Here is a 22615-nt window from a genome sequence, read left to right on the forward strand (position 1 = left end):
GAGAATGGATGTGACACTGGTGGTGGGATGGGAGCAGTGCCAGTGCTGTGTGGGGGAAGTGGCAGTCTGGGGGTAATGGGATCAGCAAAAGTGTTGCTAGGGATTGTGATGTATGGCATTCGCTCTCTCACTTTCAGCTTGGGACTCTGTGCTTCATGTTCCGTGTATGCTCTGGCTCTCTCCATGTGTCTCCAGGTCACTATCCCAAGAAGGAATCTCCTCAGACAGCGGAGACCTCCTCCGGCTCATCCACGTTCACCCACCTGGTCAACTGACAAGAATAACCCGCTTCTGCCTTCCGATGGCTATGGAGGTTTTTAGCTGCAAACTCAGTTGGGTGAGCAGTTCGTTGTGCAGTTACTATGGCAGTATACAATAATGCATAGTGCAGTAGAAGATCCTTCTGGTGGCAGGCCCCCCCTATACTGGTAGAACGCCAGGGCCCAGTTGCAAGCGCGACTGGTACGACCCTGGTTGTTCCGCCAATGACAGGGTCGCACCTGACCCCCAGCTGTGAGCCAGGGTGGAAGCAAGTGTGAACCCAGCCTGAGAGTGAACACTAGGAAGGTACAGTATGGGGCAGCGAGGGGGCAGGAAGGTACAGTATGAGGGGGAGGACACAGTACAGTGGTTAGGAGGGTACAGTACAGGGGGAGCAAGTGGGCACAGTACAGGTGTAGGGGCACAGTATAGGGGGGGCAGGAGGGTACAGTACAAGGGTATGGGCACAATATGAGGGGCAGGAGGGTACAGTACAGGGGGAGCAAGTGGGCACAGTATGGGGGGGCAGGAGGACACAGTACTGGGGTTAGGAGGGTATAGTCCAGGGGTGGTTGGTACAGTACAGGCAAAGTACAGGGGGAGGGTCTGAGGATCTGATAAAAAGATGGCCTAGGCTATAGGAAGATTGCCAAGACCCTGAAACTGAGTTACAGCATGGTGGCCAAGACCATACAGCAGTTTAACTGGGAAGGTTCCACTTAGAACAGGCTTCGCCATGGTCGACCGAAACAATTGAGTGCACATGCTCAGCGTCATATCCAGAGGTTGGGGCTAGTGCCTCCTATCAGTGGAAGGGCTAGTGCCTCTTATCAGTGGAAGGACTAGTGCTTCTTATTAGTGGAATAAATAGCGCCCCAAGGGCAGAGTAAAGGCAAGCAAAGGGCCACATCCAGCCCTCGGTCCACAGTTTGGAGACGCCTGTTCTAAACACACCTTTTCACACTGGCACACTGGGCACCCTGGTTGAAAAAGGCTGATCTAGCAGGACTTATATTTCTGACTTATGGCCAGTACACACGATCCGAATATCGAACGACATATCGTACGACTTTTTTCGCCTAACAGTCGCAAGTAGAAATTAAGTAGGTTACTAAAGTCACGAAAATTCTCGTACAACAAATATAGACATATAGACGTATGACTGCCGCTAGCATTGCGGCAGAGGTTGTAGGGGTGCATAAAATTGTTTTGCATGGCTGTCATGCCAGAAGGAAGCCTCTTCTAAAGATGATGCACAAAAAAGCCCACAAACAGTTTGCTGAAGACAAGCAGACTAAGGACATGGATTACTGGAACCATGTCCTGTGTATGATGAGACCAAGATAAACTTATTTGGTTCAGATGGTGTCGAGCACGTGTGGTGGAAACCAGGTGAGAAGTACAAAGACAAGTGTGTCTTGCCTACAGTCAAGCATGGTGGTGGGAGTTTCATGGTCTGGGGCTGCATAAGTGCTGCCGGCACTGTGTAGCTACAGTTCATTGAGGGAACCATGAATGCCAACATGTACTGTGACATACTGAAGCAGAGCATGATCCCCTCCCTTCAGAGGCTGGGCAACAGGGCAGTATTCCAACATGATAATGCCCCAAAACACACCTCCAAGATGACCACTGCCTTGCTAAAGAAGCTGAGAGTAAAGGTGATGGACTGGCCAAGCATGTCTCCAGAACTAATCCCTACTGAGCATCTGAGGGGCAGCCTCAAATGGAAGGTGGAGGAGTGCAAGGTCTCTAACATCCATCAGCTCCGTGATGTCGTCATGGAGGCGTGGAAGAAGACTCCAGTGGCAACCTGTGAAGCTCTGGTGACCTCCATGCCCTAGAGGGTTAAGGCAGTGCTTTGGGTCCAATCTGGACATTTTCACTTAGGGGTGTACTCACTTTTGTTGCCAGCGGTTATGACATTAATGGCTGTGTGATGAGTTATTTTGAGTGGACAGCAAATTTACACTGTTATGCCGCGTACACACGGGCGGACTGTATGGCCTACTTAGTCCGCCGAAACACATTTCAGCGGACAGTCCGCTCGTGTGTGGGCTTCAGCGGACTTTTTCAGAGTGCAGTCTGGCGTACTAAGTATTTCGGAATTTCCGTAATTCTGTCCGTCATACTTTGGTTTCAGCGTACAATACGGTCGTCAGTGTGCTAGTTGGACGGACTAAGAATGGCGCATGCCCAGAAAGGATTTACACGGCGGAAGGGTGCTTTGCTGTGTATTGGACTTCCTATTTCTAGTCCCGTCGTACGTGATGTACACATCATCGCGCAAGCTTTCGAGGGACTGTTCGTGTATCCGTGTGTGGTCAAGTCCGTTCAGTGGAAAGTATGACGGACTGTCTGTCGGATTGTATGACGGACTAAGTACGCCATACAGTCCGCTCGTGTGTACGCGGCATAATACAATCTGTACACTCTACTTTACATTGTAGCAAAGTGTTATTTGTCACATGAAAAGATAAACTATAATATTTACAAAAATGTGAGGGTGTACTTACTTTTGTTACATACTGTCTATATATTTTTTATTGATTTTATACACACAAGACAGCGCATATCTTTTATATTTTTAGTACAGTGTACAATGGCAGCCTATATTTAGTGGGATTGTTTTTGGTTCACGCACAGCAGCAGTAATCCAATCATCACATCAGCAATTCTACATTTCAGTTTGGGGAAAAAAAGCGTTTTTTAGGTATCTTCAGCAGCGACACATTGAGTGATGAAAGGCCCAGTTTGACCAGTAGTGCATTGAGGCTATCCCTCTTTCCAATGATGCAAATCTTTCTTGCTGCTGGTCAATCGTTATCAAACTTTCACTGAGAATTAAGAGAACATGAATTATACCACAGTGTAAAATTGGCCAGCAGCAGGACATTTTTAGTGAGGGAGAATCTAGCAAAATGTACTAGAAAATAGGAATACAGGCAGAGCTACAAGAATTCAAATACCAGAGATGACACAGAAGTGTCAGGTAATAGAAAACAAAGGAGAAGATTTGATTTATTTATTTTATTATATTACATGGCCTCAAAAAAAGTAATGTAGCCCTGACCCCCGAAGGAGCTGCTGGTTTTATTGGGCTTACCGTTACCTTCTTGACTGCTTCTCCGTCTAGGGGTTCCCGTGGTAGATGGCCCAAAGAAATGTGTAAACTGACACTGAATCTTCTTTTGGGTTATTTATTTGAAACAGAAACAGAGTCTCGCAGGTTAGGGTTGAGGGTTAGGAGTAAGTTCAGGTACTTTAGACTGCAAAAAATGGAAAGTCTCTTATAGGAAAAAATCTAGAGAATAAAGAGCGTTTCACAACTGGATTTTACAACCCCCGGATAGACCTTCTCTCACCAGGCCTAGCAGCCGGTAGGGTGTTTGACCAAGTCTCTGCCACAGACTTGTGATGAACACTTGAGCATTACTGAGGGGCGTAGACAAATTTAAAGAGCTATCATACTGTACCGGTATCTCTCAGCCGATCCGGCGATATTGTTTGAGTGTTGATCCAGGTATTGTCCTCCAATATAGCCTCCAGGCTTCTTCAGAGAAGCCAGCCTTGCGCACGACCTTCTCCTGAAGAGTCCTCCCCTCCCCTGGGGTTTTCCAGTTGCTGAGCCTCTCCCTTCAGTTGAGGCGGCACTGGACCACCTTTGGATCAATAGGCCCCGAACTCCATTCAGGCCTGTCCCTGCAGTTGCGTCACCTCGGGCTAGCCAGCCCCGAGACTTGGAATGCATGGTTCTGCACCCCAGGCCAAGAGGGTCATGGAGCTGGGTCAGGAGGACCACCCAAACCGAACAGGCAGAAAATCTCCTCCGGAACAGACCCCTAGACATGTGATGTCGGTACCTTAAATAACACCCCCCCCAGCATGCACAGCAGGAGAACACTCCCACTGGGCTGGTTCAGAGGGAATCAGTGGCATTCAATACACCCAGCTAGACTGCGCTTCTAACCTTGCTGGCAGTGACAGCGACACCTGCGGTCAAGGAGAACCCAGTGCAACCCAGCTGGACTGGTACTGAAACCAGAAATTTAAAAAATTAGCCTCAAAACCCAACTGTGGTTTCAGGAAAATTTACTTTGAAAAAAACCCATAGCGCCTGCTCGTCAGGAGCCAGCGCTACATACTCCCCCTCCCATTTAGACGATGTCCTCATCGACTAGGAAGAAAAAAACAAAAACTTTTAGTCCCGAAAGTCGAGTACCTGAACTTAAAATTTGGGAATGGGGAACGGAAAGGAAAAACAAAAAAAAGAACATGTAATACATTAACAGTTGACATAAAACAAATCACATTATGCACAAACCCCAATGCCTGACTATCTACACCACCTATTCTCCGGTAGCTTGATAGGTGATCATGGTGATTCCTGAAAAGAAAATGCACAAAAAGAACAACAAAGAACAACACATACTATGTGTACAATCCTAGGAGGCAAAATCCCATTCTCAGCAGAAAATGAGACTCGCTCTCCAATGCTGTTGACCTACATGTCTGCGTGTAATAGTCCAAGTGTTTGTGCAGACTCCCACCACCTAGTGGTAAAAGTAACAAAACGCAAGTCCTTTCATACAAGTGCTATGGCTGGTAGTTGACCTTGACACTGAGCTCTCATCCTGTAGACCTAATACTTGCTAACTAGCCCCACAGTCCTTGCACTTGTTGCAGGGCATTCCCAGCTCCTCGACATCTCCTGCCTGCGGTCTCAGGCGAATTCCTGTATCTGTGAGTAAAGTCCCAGGCAGTCTCACACTTGTGGGGTTTGCCACTGAAGGCATCCTGGGTCCCATGATGGACGATGTTCCTGGAATCCGGAACATTTTCTTTTCTTTGGCAAAGAAAACAACCTCTTTCTTCTTTCTCCTATGACACACTCACGCGTTGCCTCCTTGCAGGCAAAAGAAACAGACAAGACTCCTCCCACTGGTTCCTCCGGTCATGCAACTCGCTGGCTTTTTACGATTCCACCCACAGTTTACGCGCCAAACAGTGACCGTCAATCACTCCTTGTAAAATGGAGCAGTCGAAAAAACGAAACCCTCTACCATACAAATTCCACATAGGCAATTCTCCTTAGTTGCAAGAGGTAACGGAAAATCCCGGACTCGAGCCCCCATATGTAGCACTGAGCCCCAAAGGAGCTGCTGGTTTTATTGGGCTTACCGTTACCTTCTTGACTGCTTCTCCATCTAGGGGTTCCCGTGGTAGATGGCCCAAAGAAATGTGGAAACTAACACTGAATCTTCTTTTGGGTTATTTATTTGAAACAGAAACAGAGTCTCTCAGATTAGGGTAGAGGGTTAGGAGTAGGTTCAGGTACTTTAGACTGCAAAAAATGGAAAGTCTCTTATAGGAAAAAATCCAGAGAATAAAGAGTGTATCACAACTGGATTTTACAACCCCCGGATAGACCTTCTCTCACCAGGCCTAGCAGCCGGTAGGGTGTTTGACCAAGTCTCTGCCACAGACTTGTGATGAACACTTGAGCATAGGATGTTTGACCAAGTCTCTGCCACAGACTTGTGATGAACACTTGAGCATTACTGAGGGTCATAGCTATCATATGGTACCAGTATCTCTCAGCCGATTCGGCGATACCGTATGAGTGTTGATCCAGGTAGCGTCCTTCAACCTAGCCTCCAGGCTCCTTCAGAGAAGCCAGCCTTGAGCACGGCCTTCTCCTGAAGAGTCTTCCCCTCCCCTGGGGTTTTCCAGTTGCTTAGCCTCTCCCTTCAGATGGGACGGCACCAAACCATCTTTGGATCAATAGGCCCCAAACTCCATTCAGGCCTGTCCCTGCAGTTGCGTTGCCTCGGGCTAGCCAGCCTCGAGACTTGGAATGCATGGTTTCACACCTCAGAGCAGGAGGGTCATGGGGCTGGGTTAGGAGGACCACCCGAACCGAACAGGCAGAAGATCTCCGGAACAGACCCCGCGACACGTGATGTTGGTACCTTAAATAGTACTCCCCAGCAAGCACACCAGGAGAACACTCCCACTGGTCTGGTTCCTGAGGGAATCAGTGGCATTCAATACACCCAACTAGACTGCACTTCTAACCTTGCTGGCCGTGACAGCGACACCTGCGGTCAAGGAGAACCCAGTGCAATCCAACTGGACTAGTACTGAAACCAGAAATTTTGAAAATTAGCCCCAAAACCCAACTGTGGTTAACTATGAAAAAACCATACTGCCTGCTCATCAGGAGCCAGCGCTACAGCAATACTAGATAATTTAGAGGTTTGTAAGTAATTTCTGGCACCTGATAAATAATTAGTTCAAAGTGGAATTATTCATTTGGGACATACAATCCCAAGGAATTAGCTATTCTTGTTTTAATGCAGCTACATAAAACAAAATATCGCTTTAAAACAGCCCATTGATCTTTGAGGCATGCCATATTCCTGAAAGTTGCTTACCTTTTTGGTTTGTTAACATTTACATTAAATGAATATGTTTTCATAATGATGTAATTGGAATTGTTCATTATTTAATATGTGATTTTAAATGCCATTTTAGTATAAAGAATTTATTGGCTAGAGGGTTGATAATCTGCATTATAGTTTATTTTTTTCTTCTCTTGTAACTACGGTAGTTGTTTGTGATTGTCTACTACTGAATGCATACATCTTTCATTTTTTATGTTTTGTTAGTGTCAGTGTGTTTTAGGTAAGATAAAAAAATCAAAATGAACACCATTGTTTCTGGGCCATACTATGGGTACAAACAACAAATAACATACACATATGTGGTATTGCTGTGATCAGCAGGAGCAGGATAATTTATTTTTGGCTTTTCTTTGGTGGAAGATTATGGTAGTAGCAAGAAATATACAGCTAAATTATTATTATTATTTATTTTTTTACTATTTTAGGCCAATTTTCCTTTGATAATAGAAAACTGTCAGGAGATATCCTTTACCATTTTCCATCAAATGAAAGCCCAATTTGTCCTGAAAAAAAAAAAAAAACAAGGTATAATCTACCTCGATGCACAAAGTAGATGTGATGATATATACGGTTTTACTAGCACATGTCAAAGTTTTAAAATTGTGTTTAAGCATTAAGATTTGTTTTATCCTTAGGTGGGAAGGGGTTAAATAGCAAGGCTAGGCCTAAACTTACAAGAAACAAAGAGCACAGGCTGGGGAATGAAGATACTGTAGAGGATAGAGGAGTCTAAATGTGGCCAGCAGCAAGACTATTTTAATCATGGATATTAGGTCTAACTGGTGTGAGCCTAACTTCTCTTTTATTTATGAAAATAGAGAGCTGTGGTGGATTTGACTGATATAAAGTGGTTTTGGTGCACACTGATCTTACAGTTTTATTTTCTTGCAAATGATGCAGCCGTGTTCTGTGACAAAAGGCTGCACAGCCTGCTCCAAAAACGGATGGTCAATTTGAGAACCCCATGCTTAAAAAAGGCCCTATCAAAAAATAAATAAAATAAAACCCTGAAAATAGCACCCCTAAAAAAAAATTCCAATTTTTTAAAAAAGGAAACCCTGCTGCAAAAAATATCCAAAAAAAATTGGCCCTATCAACAAATACGAATAAACCCTGCAAATACTGTAAATGAAAGCCCCCAAAAAGCCCATTTTTGTTTTAAGAGAATCCTACTTCACATCTAACCCATGGTAATGGTAAACCTGGGTTTTAAGCTAAAGCTTTAATAACCTGATATAGGTGTAAAAGGTTTCATAGGAAATACAAAACGAAGGATAATTTATTTATTTAATTTAAATCATTATGTTACAGGGTCTCAATAAAGAATATTGCTAGATAATTTAGATGTTTGTAAGTAATTCCTGGCACCTGCTCAGATAATTAATTTGCTCAAAGCTTAAATTATTCATTTGGGACATACAACCCCAAGGTATTAGCTATTCTTGTTTTAATGCAGCTAGATAAAAAAAAAATATCAGTTTAAAACAGCCCATTGATCTTTGAGGCATTCCATATTCCTGAAAATTGCTTACCTTTTTTTTTTTTTTTTTTTTTTTAACATTTCCATTAAATGAATATGTTTTTATAATGATGTTATTGGAATTGTTCATCATTTAATATGTGATGTTACATGCCATTTTAGTATAACAAATTTATTGGCTGGAGGGTTGATAATCTGCTATTGCATTATAGGTTTTTTTTTTAATGCCTTGAAAAAGTATTCATACCCCTTGAAATTTTCCACATTTTGTCATGTTACTACCAAAAACGTAAATGCATTTTATTGGGATTTTATGTGATAGACCAACACAAAGTGGCATATAATTGTGATTTAAAGAAATAAATATATAAAAAGTGTGGGGTACACTGAGTCAATACTTTGTAGAACCTCCTTTCGCTACAATTACAGCTGCAAGTCTTTTTGGGGATGTCTCTACAAGTTTTGCACATCTAGAGAGTGAAATTTTTGCCCATTCTTCTTTGCAAAATATCTCAAGCTCTGACTGAAATCTATGAATAAATTAGATTTTTAAAATTCTTATTGGATTTGTTTTGTAGCAAAAAGTAAAAAAATTGTTTGTTTGTTCAAAAATGTTGGTCTTTTTTCACTTATAGCACAGAAAATAAAAAAACGCAGAGGTGATCAACTATCACCAAAAGAAAGCTCTATTTGTGTAAAAAAATTATATACATTTTATTTGGGTACAGTATATAGTTTTGAAATTTTGCTTCACCGATGATAGAGTACACATGTACGAGTGACGGTGGTTGGACAGGGGAGATTTAAAACAAAAAAGGAGGGGTGCCAATTAGGAGATCATGGCAGTCACAGTCTTGAGACACAAAGCACTCAGCAGGAGACCTGGGCAAATGCAGCCCCTTAACAGAAGTTTGTGCATATACTGTATGTACAAACTAGACTGATTTACTAAAGTCTGAGATGAAGTGAATCTTGGTCTTCTTTACATTAACCACGTAAGCTCCAGAAGGTTTTACCCCCTTCATGTTCAGGGCATTTTTTTCTATTCAGCACTGTGCTACTTTATTTGGCAATTGCACGGTCATGCAACACTATATGCAAATTATTTTTTTTCACACAAATAGAGATTTCTTTTTGATCCCCACTGGATTTTTTATTTTTTTTCTGATATAAATGAAAAAATACTATACATTTTTTTAAAAAAAAGGATATTTTTAACATTCTGTCATTAAACATATTCAATAAAATCAAATGTTCTCATGAATTTGGGCCAAAATGTATTTTGGTACAATTCTGTGGTAAAAAAAATCCCAATCAATGTATATTATTTAGTTTGTAGAAAAGCTATAGCAAACACAAACTACTGTATGGTATACACAGTATATTATAAAAATTATCCACCCTGATGTACTGTTTCTTTATACCCTCAAAATGCCAGGACAGTACAAATACAGCCCAAATTATCCCTTTTTGGAAAGTAGACAATCCAAGGTATTTAGTAAGAGACATGCCAAGTTTTTGGAAGTTGTCTTTTTTGTCACAATTTTTTCGGTAAATTATTAAATTAACCACTTAACGACCGCCAATACACTGCAGCAGGGCAGCCGTTCTGCACTGGTTTATGTACCTGGTCACACAACTGGGTAGGCTCAGGGCACCATGCTCTGCTCCCCCGAGCCCACCCTTTTTGAAGGCAATTAGAGCCTCAGGCTCTAATCACATGCTTCAAAAAAAAAAAAATGTTGAAATCGATGCATCCGGCGCCCTGCATATAGATTAGGGGCCAGGTACATGGATTAGAGGGGTGGCGCCCCTGCACCCTGTATGGACGGGTTGCCACTATGTATATCACAGAATGGGTAGGCTGGGTCTAAAAAGCCCGGGAACAGAAAAAAATGAATTTACCCCCTTTCCCAGCATGGGCAGAAGTCTGCCTAGCTTCCTAATATAGGCAACCTCCCTACACACAGCGTAGCCGACAGGTATTGCAAATTGCAAAAAACTGAAGGTTTATATAAAACAGTATGTTAAAGCGGGGTTCCACCCTAAAGTGGAACTTCCGCTGATCGGAAACCCTCCCCCCCTCCGGTGTCACAATTGGCACCTTTCAGGGGGGAGGGGGGTGCAGATACCTGTCAAAGACAGGTATTTGCACCCACTTCCGGGCATAGACTCCCACGAGAGTCTATGCCTCTTCCTGACCCTGCGCGCTGTCTGCTGGGACACACACGGGTCCCAGAGACAGCGCGGACAATTCCTATTGCGCTGCGCGACTCGCGCATGCGCAGTAGGGAACCGGGAAGTGAAGCCGCTTCGCTTCACTTCCTGATTCCCTCGCCTAGAAGGGTGGTGGCAGCAGCCGAGAGCCGAGCGATCGATCGGCCTCGGCTGCCGGCATCACTGGACCCCAGGACAGGTGAGGGTCCATTTATTAAAAGTCAGCAGCTGCAGTATTTGTAGCTGCTGGCTTTTAATATTTTTTTCCGCAGTGCAGTCCCGCTTTAATTACAGGTTAATTTGGTGATTACCAGCCAAGAATCTATTAGAGGCACTGTGACAGACCCAACTAACTGAGCTCTTGTCTTGCTCTGACCAGAAGAAGCAGATAAAGACCCCAGTCTCTTCATGGCCCATAATCAGAGAGTAGGAGGCTTGCCCCTAGTCCCCTCCAAAAGCCCTTGTCCCGGTTGGGTCTGTTACTAGACATGTGCATTCGTTTTCGTCCGAATGCATTTTCATCCAAATTTCAGGTATTTTCGATGTCGTTTTGACAAAGGATAATGAAAGCGCAGAATCCGAAAAATGAAAGATCCGACATAAATAAATGCTTTATTTTCGTTTTCATTGTAACAGTTCGATATAGAATAGGAGATATGATGTGACCCTGACAATAACAATCTGTGTCTATTGAACTTGTATCATTAACAGTCCATTCACACAGGGGCAGCACGACTTCCAGCGTGATTTTGGGAGGCAACTTGGTCACGACTTGAGTGTGAATCACAGCGCGACTTGGGGCGACTTACAACATGACTTTAATTTAAAAAAAAAATGGAGGTTCCCCTTTAAGAGCATACCAGGCCCTTCAGGTCCAATATGGATATTAAGGGGAAAAAAATGGCGTGGGGGTCCCCCTCAAAATCCATACCAGACCCTTCAGGTCTGGCATGGATTTTAAGGGGAACCAAGCACCAAAAAAAATGGCGTGGGGGTCCCCCTTTAAAATCCATACCAGACCCTTATCTGAGCACACAACCTGGCAGGCCACAGAAAAAGAGGGGGGACGACGAGAGAGCGCCCCCCTGAACCGTACCAGGCCACATATAAGAACATATAAGAACTGTCAGAAGAAGAGAAGCGTCACACAGCGGGAGCCTCCCATTGCGCGGAGCGGCCCGAGAACGAAGAAGAGATGCCGCGGATTAAGAAGAAGCGGATCGGAGGAAGAAGAAGATGGAGGAAGAAACCGAAGGATGAAGAAAGGAAGAAGGAAGAAGACCTGAAGAAAGAAGGTGAAAGAAGAGTTTAATAAAGGAATTGTCAAAAACTGTCTCTTGTAATTTTTAACACTTTTGTCACTTTTTTGGTGAAATGGTATTGGTACTTTTTTACCCCCTTACCATTTCACACAGGGGGGGAGGCCGGGATCTGGGGGTCCCCTTGTTAAAGGGAGCTTCCAGATTCTGATAAGCCCCCGCCCACAGACCCCCACAACCACCGGCCACGGTTGTGGGGATGAGGCCCTTGTCCTCATCAACATGGGGACAAGGTGCATTGGGGGGGACCCCAAAGCATCCTCCCAATGTTGAGGGCATGTGGCCTGGTACGGTTCAGGAGGGGGGGCGCTCTCTCGTCCCCCCCCTCTTTTCCTGCAGCCTGCTAGGTTGCGTGCTCGGATAAGGGTCTGGTATGGATTTTGAGGGGGGACCCCCACGCATTTTTTTTTTCTTAATTTTTTTTTTCTTAATTTTTTTTTTCTTAATGCTAATGCTAACATGACCTGTGTGCAATGCAAATAGCCTTAAAAAACCCATAGAAGACGTACAACATTAGAATGCTTGTAGTCAAAATATTCAACCGGGAATGTATGATCGCAGCATCTTACAGTGAGTTTAGCTGCTCCGTCGAATCTTCTTTAAACATTCGACAGACACGATAAGCCTTCAATGACAGATTAATTTCGATTTTTGGACGAATGCAATTTTTTTTTAATGAAAAACAAAATAAATAAAAACAAATTTCGGGAGTAACTAAATAAATGTATTTTTCGGACGAACACGAAATTCCGAAACGAAATATTTCAGTGTGCACATGTCTATCTGTCATAGGCACTAAAAAGTATTAAGGATGCAAAATCTTTGTTGTCCGGTGTAATAAATATTATTTTTGTAACTTTTTGCTTTACAGAATGGCTTGGATAAATGGCACAATCATCAAAGAATTTATCCTTCTTGGACTCTCCAGTAATCCCAATATACAAACCATGTTTTTTCCGATAGTTTTGATCATGTACCTGATCATTTTAATTGCAAATTCTCTTATTATCTTGGCTACGATCACGGACAGCACTCTTCGCACTCCAATGTATTTTTTTCTCACTTATCTATCTATCTTGGATATCTGCTACTCATCCTCACTTATACCACGGATGCTGAGAGATATGTTGTCAGTCAAAAAGATTATTTTGGTTGGAGAATGTGCTACACAAATGTATGTGGCTCTTTCATTGGGGATTACAGAATGTATTCTTTTAGCCATAATGGCCTATGACCGCTATATAGCAATTTGTTATCCTTTACACTATTCTACAATCATCAACAGATCCTTGTGTATAAAGATAGCTGCAGGAGCATTGTTTTTTTCATTTCTCCTATCTAGTCTTCCTGTAACCCTAGCGTTAAATGGGGATCTTTGTGTAAATAATGTAATTGACCATTTTTTGTGTGAACTACCAGGAGTCATATCATTGGGATGCGGGAATGCTAAAATCGTTGAACTTGTGGTTTTTGTTAGTGGTGTCATTATTTTAATTGTACCTATTAATTTTATTATCATTACCTATGTTAAAATACTTAGAGCCATTTTTAGAATAAGCTGTTCTGCGGGACAAAGAAAGGCCTTTTCCACTTGTGGCTCTCATATAACTGTTGTTACCATGTACTTTGGCTCAGCTATGGCCACTTATATGAAACCTCAATCCGAGGTATCTCCTGAGATAATTAAACTTTTTGCTGTCTTTTATGCAATAATTATACCGATGTTGAACCCATTGATTTATACACTACGAAATAAGGAAGTTAAATCATCTCTAAAAAAGGTTTTGTGCAATTGTGTATAGCAGTGCTGGGACAAGGTCATCCAGAGCTCAGGGTGAAGGTGGCAAACTGTGCCTCCTCACCTTTTGGAAGAGGGGATGGGGCTAATAGAGGCAATGCGCTCAGCAATGTATCTGATGTTTTTGGTATCGGCTGAAATAATACCAATGTTTGTGGTAGTGACAAAGAAGAAGCTAACAGTGGTGACAGGGTCGTAGATAATTTTTTTTCCTGGGGGGGGGTTCAGGTCTTTCAAACTCACAGGCATCATTTACACTTTTATGTTGGGGGAGGAATGCTAAAAACATGTGACAGCAAAGTGGGGCCATGAGGCTTTGCAATGCAGCGCAGCAAAAATGATCCCCATTCAACTGAATAGAACGCAATGCACGTAGATGCGGTGTGGTAGTGTACTCATTAGTACAGCTGTAGCCCTAGTTTTTTTTTCCATTCAGCCAACTGGGTTTAACTAAAAAAGACTCACCGTGTGAATCAGGCTTTAGATCTCATTCATATGTTCTAAATGGGCATGGAATGGCAAATATACCATGAATACCTACAGCCAGGATCCCAGATGTTCCAATTTTTGTCAGCTGTTCAGCCTGTTCACCTGAGTGATGGGCTGAAAAGAGCCACTGCTGTTAACATGTATCTGTACATCTAGTGGTCCCCATGTTTAAGCTCCAGGGGACAAAGCAAAACACATTGGGGTGTGGCCTGGCGGGAACCCAGACTGAGGTAGTCTCTCCCATCACTACTACATTACCATAGGACTCCGTGGATGTGTGGCACCAGGGATGTTTTTTTCTCTCTTTCCTTCAGTGACTACAGGAGCTGGGATGAGCTCCATCCCTTGCCAGACACATTTGGTATTATCTACATTACTCTCTACATCAATTGAGCCTGAGCAACACACTAAGAAACCATGGGTCACAGCGGTTACCTGCTGTTGGGGACAAATTTCTGACCCTGGATGCAGAGAGATTTTATCCAAGGGCAAAAATGTATCCCTGTCTGCAGGTAACCACTGGATGTGCAGATACATGTGGATTCATGTTTACAGCAGCAGACGAGATGACCCTTTTCAGCCCATCACTCAGGTGTACAGGCTGAGCAGATATTGGAACATCTGAGATCCCGGGTTCAGGTATTTGCAGTATACTTGCTGCACCATGGTCATGTAGGATGTATGAATGAGACCCAAGACTAGATTTGAGCTAACCTTACTGTGCAAGTTGAGCAGGTACAAGAGACAACATATTGTGGTAGGCAGTAAATTCAGTGATACCTTGCAGTAATTTCTTGCCTTTAAGGGGGACCTCGTATTAAACTGAGGGGATTGGGCACAATAGAAGGGGGACCGGCTGCTGCACTCCGAAACTCTGATTGCTTCTGATTGCTACTGTGCTCTTACTCAGACTAAACAGCAGGGACACTGTCTGGACATTTTGCCAGGATGCTCGGGGGGGGGGGGGGGGGGTTGGGTTTAAACACCCTGACCCCCCTTATCTAAGCCCCTGAGTGGTGAAGGACAAAATGTCCCAGCATCAATGGTGTCACTGAAAGGAAAAATGTCTACATTGTTGGAGTGATTGTAAAAAAAATTCCTGTGTTGGTGGGATCACTGGAAGGAAAAATGTCCCTGTGTTGGTGGTGTTATTAGAAAGAAAAATATCACTATGTTGGTGGTGTCACTAGAATGAAAAATGTCCCTGTGTTGGTGGGGTCACTGGAAGGAAAAGTGTCCCTGTGATGGTGGGGTCACTGGAAGGAAAAATGTCCCTGTGTCGGTGGGGTCACTGGAAGGAAAAATGTCTCTGTGTTGGTGGGGTCACTGGATGGAAAGATGTCTCTGTGTTGGTGGAGTAACTGGAAAAAATGTCTCTGTGTTAGTATAGTAATTGTAAGAAACAAATGTCCCTGTGTTGGTGGTGTCACTAGAAAGAAAAATATCCTTGTGTCGGTGGTGTCACTTAAAGGAAAAATGTCCCTGTGATGGTGGGGTCACTGGAAGGAAAAATGTCCCTGTGTCGGTGGGGTCACTGGAAGGAAAAATGTCTCTGTGTTGGTGGGGTCACTGGAAAAAATGTCTCTGTGTTAGTATAGTAATTGTAAGAAACAAATGTCCCTGTGTTGGTGGTGTCACTAGAAAGAAAAATATCCTTGTGTTGGTGGTGTCACTTGAAGGAAAAATGTCCCTGTGTTGGTGGTGTTATTAGAAAGAAAAATATCACTATGTTGGTGGTGTCACTAGAAGGAAAAATGTCCCTGTGTTGGTGGGGTCACTGGAAGGAAAAGTGTCCCTGTGATGGTGGGGTCACTGGAAGGAAAAATGTCCCTGTGTCGGTGGGGTCACTGGAAGGAAAAATGTCTCTGTGTTGGTGGGGTCACTGGAAGGAAAAATGTCTCTGTGTTGGTGGGGTCACTGGAAGGAAAAATGTCTCTGTGTTGGTGGGGTCACTGGAAGGAAAAATGTCTCTGTGTTGGTGGGGTCACTGGAAGGAAAAATGTCTCTGTGTTGGTGGAGCAACTGGAAAAAATGTCTCTGTGTTAGTATAGTAACTGTAAGAAACAAATGTTGGTGGTGTCACTAGAAAGAAAAATATCCTTGTGCTGGTGGTGTCACTTGAAGGGCAAATGTCCCTGTGTTAGTGGTGTCAATGGAAGGAAAAATGTCCCTATGTTGGTGGAGTAACTGGAAAGAATGTCTCTGTGTTAGTGGAGTCACTGTAAGAAAACAATGCCCCTGTGTTGGTGGTGTCACTAGAAGGAAAAATGTCCCTGTGTTGGTGGTGTCAATAGGGGGAAAGAGGTCCCTGACTTGGTGATGTCAATGGAAGGAAAAAGGTCCCTGTATTGGTGGTGTCAGTGAAGGTAAAAGGTCCCTGTATTGGTGGTCTCAATTGAAGGAAAAAAGTCAATTTGTTGGTGATGTCAATGGAAGGAAAAGGGTCCCAGTGTTGGTGGTGTCAATAGGAGGAAAGAGGTCCCTGATTTGGTGGTGTCAATGGAAGGAAAAAAGTCCCTGTGTTGGTGGTGTCAATAGAAGGAAAAAAGTGCATTGAACTAAAGAAGAGATCTGGGGGTGGGGGCTCTGGGGGGGGGGGGGGTGACAAGCTCTAAGGAAGGGAGGAAGCTAAAGGACTCTTGGAGAGTTCTGAGGAGAAGAGGGGAGGTCTAGGACTGAGTTTCCCATCCCCACTGTGTACTCACAAAACAGAGGTTGGCTCTTTTCTGCCCACAGTAGGCTGCAATTTAAGGTAGAAGAGAGCAGAGTCCAGCAGCTCCAGTAGCTATTAAGCCCCCTGCTCCTTCTGACAGGAGTGACACTGCAGTCACTCCTGTCAATAAAGCTCAGGAGAACAAAGAGTCTGAAGCTCTTATGCCGCGTACACACGGTCGAACTGTTTGACGTACTTAGTCCGTTGAAACACATTTCAACTGACAATCCGCTCGTGTGTGGGCTTCAGTCCGGAGTATTAAGAATTTCGGTTTTCCAAAAATCTGTCCGTCGTGCTTTGGTTTCAGCGGACAATATGGTCGTCAGTATGCTAGTCCAACGGACTAAGAATGGCGCATGCCCAGAACGGATTTACAGGGCTTTGCTGTGTCTTGGACTTCCTATTTCTAGTCCCGTCGTACGTGCTGTACGTCATCGCGCAAGCTTTCGTCGGACTGTTTGGGTATCCGTGTGTGGTCAAGTCCATTCAGGGGAAAGTACGCCGGATTGTACGTCGGATTGTATGACGGACTAAGTACGTCAAACAGTTCGACCGTGTGTACACGGCATTAGTGTATCTCCCTCCACACTGTGCCCAGGGCACATGTCCATTTTGCCCTCCCCACCTCTTGTTTCAGCCCTGGGCCATTGCCAATGATATAACAAGAAAAAAAAAGTCACCATAGTATTGCAAACATAAAAGTTGTCAACATAAGATCATGAAACAGAAATAGTTGTCTGGAATACATCATAGGCTCTTCTACATGGTATCTCACGCATAAAAATTTAATTTTGTCATTGGGAATTAGCTATCATGAAAGCATAGAGTGAGGTGAACTAACTTATGCTAATGAATCAGCCCAGAGATGCAAAAATTGTGACTAAAGGATGGGGCAATCATGTGCTACACAGTGTATTGGTTATGACAGCAAAAGCACAAACAGGTACCACCTATTTTGATGCCAAATCCTCTATATCAGGACAGCTTCTCACTTATACCCTCTCTATCCTATGGGAATCTAAACAGTTCTGAAAATCGAAATAAATACAAAAGTTGTAACCAATAACTCTTGTAATTTTTTATGACCTGCTTTTGTATCAGGTTGAAGAGGCAGATGGTCTATGTTGAATTCACCAATTACCATTGAGGAGCTACAAAATGCAGTGACAGAATCCTCAAATAATAAAGCACCATGGAATGATGGCTTACCGATAGATATCTATTAAAATTATGGAGAAGTTCTGCTCCTGGAGCTGCTCTTTATATTACTGAAGCCAATAAACTAGGGGCACTACCCACCTTCACAAAAGAAAGCCGATGAATGAGACTACAATAACAGTACTACCAAATCCAGAAAAGGACCTATTACTACCCAAATCTTATAGGCTGAATTTACTATTTGCCACATAAGGCCTGCTTCATCCAGGGGAGGCTATCTCAATCTAATGACATAGAGGTTCCGACCAAGGGGGGCACCCGGGTTAGGGATTTGATTGTCCTGTCTTGTGCCAAATTCTAGAGCTGTTTGCATAACCTGGTGAAAGCCTTGACTACCTACAGCAAGATTGTACGTATTATGTTTTTATGCAGCCACAGTGTTTAGTGCTGGGACTTTTGGATATGTGTGCAGGCTTTAGACAGACCAGATCAAGCAAATAGAACAGATTCGAATTGATAACATTGGCTTTTGAGCCATCCTGTCACTACTAGATATCACCAAGGAATGTATTAACATGAATTGGCAAGTTCTCATTGGCTTGTGCCAGAGTGAATAATCTGTCAGAACAACTCTGCTTGCAGGAAGGTACCAGCCAGGGGTGTCTATGACTATTTGACTATTTGCCCTGACAATTGAGAATAAATGGCAGCCCCCGCATCTCTTAAGAGCAGTGCAATTTGGCTGTGGGTGATTGCTGGTGCGTGAACAGATGCAATTCCCACACCCACAACCAGCTTGCACAGTTTGAACCATGGCTTAAAGCGTATTTCTACTTTTGTGGGTAAAAAATAGAAAATTAAAATAAATATATAGCATATACAATTGCTACTCAACCCAAAATGTGATATTAATGATTAGGGATGAGCTGAATGTACCTGGATTTTCTTTGAGGCAGGTTTAGCTAACATTACAAATGTACTAGTACTGAATTTGAACCCCATTAAAGTCAATGAGAGCTGAATGTTAAAAATAAGTCTTGGCCATTTTCTAGGCTAGGGGTCCCAAACTTTCAATTCAAAGGGCCAGTTTACGATCCTTTAGACATTAGGGAGACCGGACAGTGGCCATTGAGCATAGAAAAGGTCCTGATGTTAGTAGGAAAAAACAATGCCCCCTCATTGGAGTCAGTGGAAGGAATTGTGCCCCATCATTGGTGTCATTGGGCCCTATTTTTGGTGTCTAAGGGAGGAATTGGGCCCCATTGTTGATGTCATTGGGCCCTCATTGTTGACCCCAATGGGAGGAATTGGGGCCCATCTTTGGTGTCATTGGGAGAAATTGGACCCCATCATTGGTGTCATTGGGAGGGATTTTGCCCCTTCATTGGTGTCAGTGGTGGGAATTATACCCCACTGTTAGTATCAGTAGCTGAAATAGGGCCCAAGGGCTGGATAAAAGCAAGAAAAGGGCCACATCTGCCCACCCCCCCTCCCCCCGGGCCCCAATTTGGAGACCACTGTTCTAGGCTAATAGGCAAAGAATTGTTAAACAAATTATATGGAAGGGTGGGCACTGCCCTGGGGGTCATGTAACAAAGCACAAAGAAAGATGTAAGAAAAAATTCTGCTTGGTGGGAGCAGTAATTTTAACAATGCTAAAGGTGAAACAATAAAAATGCAAAATTCCTTTAAATATCATGCCTGGGGGATGCCCTTAACCTGTCGGGCTTTGAGCAAGTGCCCCTTCCCAATATTGAAAGGCATGTGGCCTGGTATGGTAGAGCAAGTAAGCACATGCTCTTTGCTCTCTCTTTCCTGGCCACCTGGGCTGCATGGCTACTTTGAATTTTAAGAGAACCCCAAAAATTTTTCCACATTTTTAAAATATGTATTGTTCCTTTTAAAATTTGCTTGGGGTCTCCTTAAAGTTACTAATTTCAAAAAAGATTAAGTTGACCATACTATGATAAAGTCCTTTAATGTAAATAAAATAAAAAAATTCAAAGCCCAATGTCAATTACGAAGGCTTGCCATTTACCAATCCTTCCATGCTGAAAACCAACAATGTTGACACTTATAGATAGGAACTTTGTTACATGTCCTTGTTGCTAGTTTGCTACCTTCACTGAACATGTCATTCATCTTCTGGTTCATTCAGTAGTTACTCTGAACTAGCCCTTTTCATTTTCAAATCAAACCTTCAATTCTCCTTGGTTTCCTGATTGTAAGACCTGTGGCTGCTATGCCTTCTATTACCCCAGCCACTGGCCTTGGCACATCTCTTCTGTAGTTCTTTCTCCAGGAAGTAGTGATGTAATTCAGCCTCGCCTTGCTGTGGTGGGCAGACCGGGACTCTCAGACTCCCTGACGCATTCAACATATGCAGGCCTATTGTACCTGCCCACATTCACTACCAATCCCTGTGGTTGATGGGAACTGTAGTTTTCTTTAGAGGAGAGGATATGATAATCCCTGCTTTTACCGCTCTTCCTTGACAGAGAAAATGCTGTTATCTTTTTAATGTATATACTCGAGTAAAAGCTGAGTTTTTTTAGCCCATTTTTTAGGCTGAAACCCCCCCCCCCTTGGCTTATACTCGAGTGAGGGTGCCCATCTGCAGCCGAACCTTTGATTACTAAAGCAATGGGTGTCTCCTGTTGTGTTATGCAGTCTGTTCGACGGCTGTCCATTGTAACAAAGCCCTGCCTCCTCCTCGTTCGCGATAGAGGAACACTGATACAATGCTGGGAAACTGTATCAGTGTTCCATCTATCATGGACGAGGAGGAGGCGGGACTTTTTTACAATGGACGGCCACCGAACAGACTGCATAACACAGTGGGAGACACCCGCTTTTTTAGTAATCAAAGGTACGGCTGCAGATGGGCACAATGAGGCTTAAAATGGGCACAGTGAGGCTGCAAATGGGCACAATGAGACTGCAAATGGGCACAGTGAGGTTGCAAATGGGCACAATGAGGCTGCAAATGGGCACAGTGAGGCTGCAAATGAGCACAATGAGGCTGCAAATGGGCACAGTGAGGCTGCAAATGGGCACAGCAAGGCTGCAAATGTGAACAATGAGGCTTCAGATGGGCACAGTGAGGCTGCAAATGGGCACATTGAGGCTGCAAATGGGCACAGTGAGGCTGAAAATTAGCAAAATTAGGCTGCAAATGGGCACAGTGAGGCTGCAAATGGGCACAATGAGGTTGCAAATGGGCACAGTGAGACTGCAAATGGGCAAAGTCAGGCTGCAAATGGGAACAATGAGGTTGCAAATGGGCACAGTGAGGCTGCAGATGGGCACAGTGAGGCTACAAATGGGCACAATGAGGTTAAAAATGGGCACAGTGTGGCTGCAGATGGGCACAGAGAGGCTGCAAATGGGCACAATGAGGCTACAAATGGGCACTGTGAGGCTGCAAATGGGCACAGTGAGGCTGCAGATGGGCACAGTGAGGCTGCAAATGGGCACAGTGTGGCTGCAAATGGGCACAGTGTGGCTGCAGATGGGCACAGTGAGGTTGCAAATGGGCACAGTGAGGCTGCAAAAGGGCACAATGAGGCTGCAAAAGGGCACCGTGAGGCTGCAGATGGGCGCAGTGAGACTGGAAATGGGCACAGTGAGGCTGCAGATGGCCATTGTTTACCCAGCAGCTGCTGCATTTTCCCACCCTAGGCTTATACTCGCATCAATACATTTGCCCAGTTTTTTGTGGCAAAATTAGGTGCCTCGGCTTATATTTGAGCCAGCCTATACTCTAGTACATCACAATAATTACAGAGATAAGAGCATAAGAATTCAATTAGACTTTTCCCCTCAATGGTAAGGATTTTCAGCATGAACGGTTTAGAATTTTGTGTACGGGGGTTTGCTATTGGGTGATTTTTTTGCCTATCCTGGAGTTCTTCTATAAGCCTTCTATAAGCCTTTTCTCTCTTGCGTCAGCTCACAAAACATCCCTGCTGCTGGTCATTTTTTTGGCTGCTGTCTCTGGGATGATACACTTACTAGTTTCGCTAAACACCCGCCTTGTTTGTGTGTACACACTTTAGCCTATTCTACCTGGTCACCTCCATGTACTGTTCTGGTGCTGGCAACTTTTTAACCAAACCACATCTAAGGGCTAGAGTTCTGATACTTTTAAAAAATTGGATATATGGGTGTAATATTGGATAAAAAAAAAAATGATGTCATTGCAGCTTGGACATGAGCACAATATGGCCTCTCCAAAATGCAATGGGCTCTGTATTAAGGCCAACATCAAAGAAGACTAGATGAATGTATGAGATCATTATCATTCGACCAGTAGGAATCCTGAAGCTATTCACTGACCCCACACCTGGCCAGCATGTTTCCTGAAGGGGAAAGGATTGGATAGATATCCTGTGTGATCATCTGCTCAAAAGAAACTCAACTCTGTGCAGGGGACAGGAATGAATTTTTGTAACTTTAAGACCGGACAAGGGGTTAGTTGGTGACAGGATGATTGCTAGGGTCACTGTAAATGGGCACTATGATATAAAGGGGACTGCATTTTAAAGAGGAAGTAAACCCTGATGAGTTTACTTCCTCTTTGATTCCCTGCAAAGGTAAAGCATAATCGACTACTATGCATTGCATAGTAGTCCATTATGTGTCACTTACCTGACACAGGAGCCAGCGATGTCACCGCTGTCCCTTGTACTCCAGCGCATCCATCTTCTCGGT

General features: G+C 43.8%; 1 protein-coding gene across 1 annotated transcript; it reads left to right on the forward strand.

Annotated features, from left to right (window-relative positions):
• The first annotated feature begins 6659 nt into the window (after positions 1–6659).
• LOC143942432 (olfactory receptor 2K2-like) lies at positions 6660–14377 on the forward strand. The gene is made up of 2 exons (XM_077463730.1): positions 6660–6705; positions 12616–14377. The coding sequence occupies exon 2, from the start codon at positions 12617–12619 to the stop codon at positions 13544–13546; it is 930 nt and encodes a 309-aa protein (XP_077319856.1). The 5' UTR covers positions 6660–6705; position 12616; the 3' UTR covers positions 13547–14377.
• The last annotated feature ends 8238 nt before the right edge of the window (positions 14378–22615 follow it).

The sequence above is a fragment of the Lithobates pipiens genome, unplaced genomic scaffold (genome assembly GCF_037356315.1).
Source record: "Lithobates pipiens isolate NorthernLeopardFrog02 unplaced genomic scaffold, aLitPip1_a1.2 Scaffold_10, whole genome shotgun sequence".
Classification (NCBI taxonomy): Eukaryota; Metazoa; Chordata; class Amphibia; order Anura; family Ranidae; genus Lithobates; species Lithobates pipiens.

What these genes read in the sequence shown, in the direction of transcription:
- LOC143942432 (XM_077463730.1), top strand. Translation starts at nt 12,617, where the DNA reads ATGGCTTGGATAAATGGCACAATCATCAAAGAATTTATCCTTCTTGGA.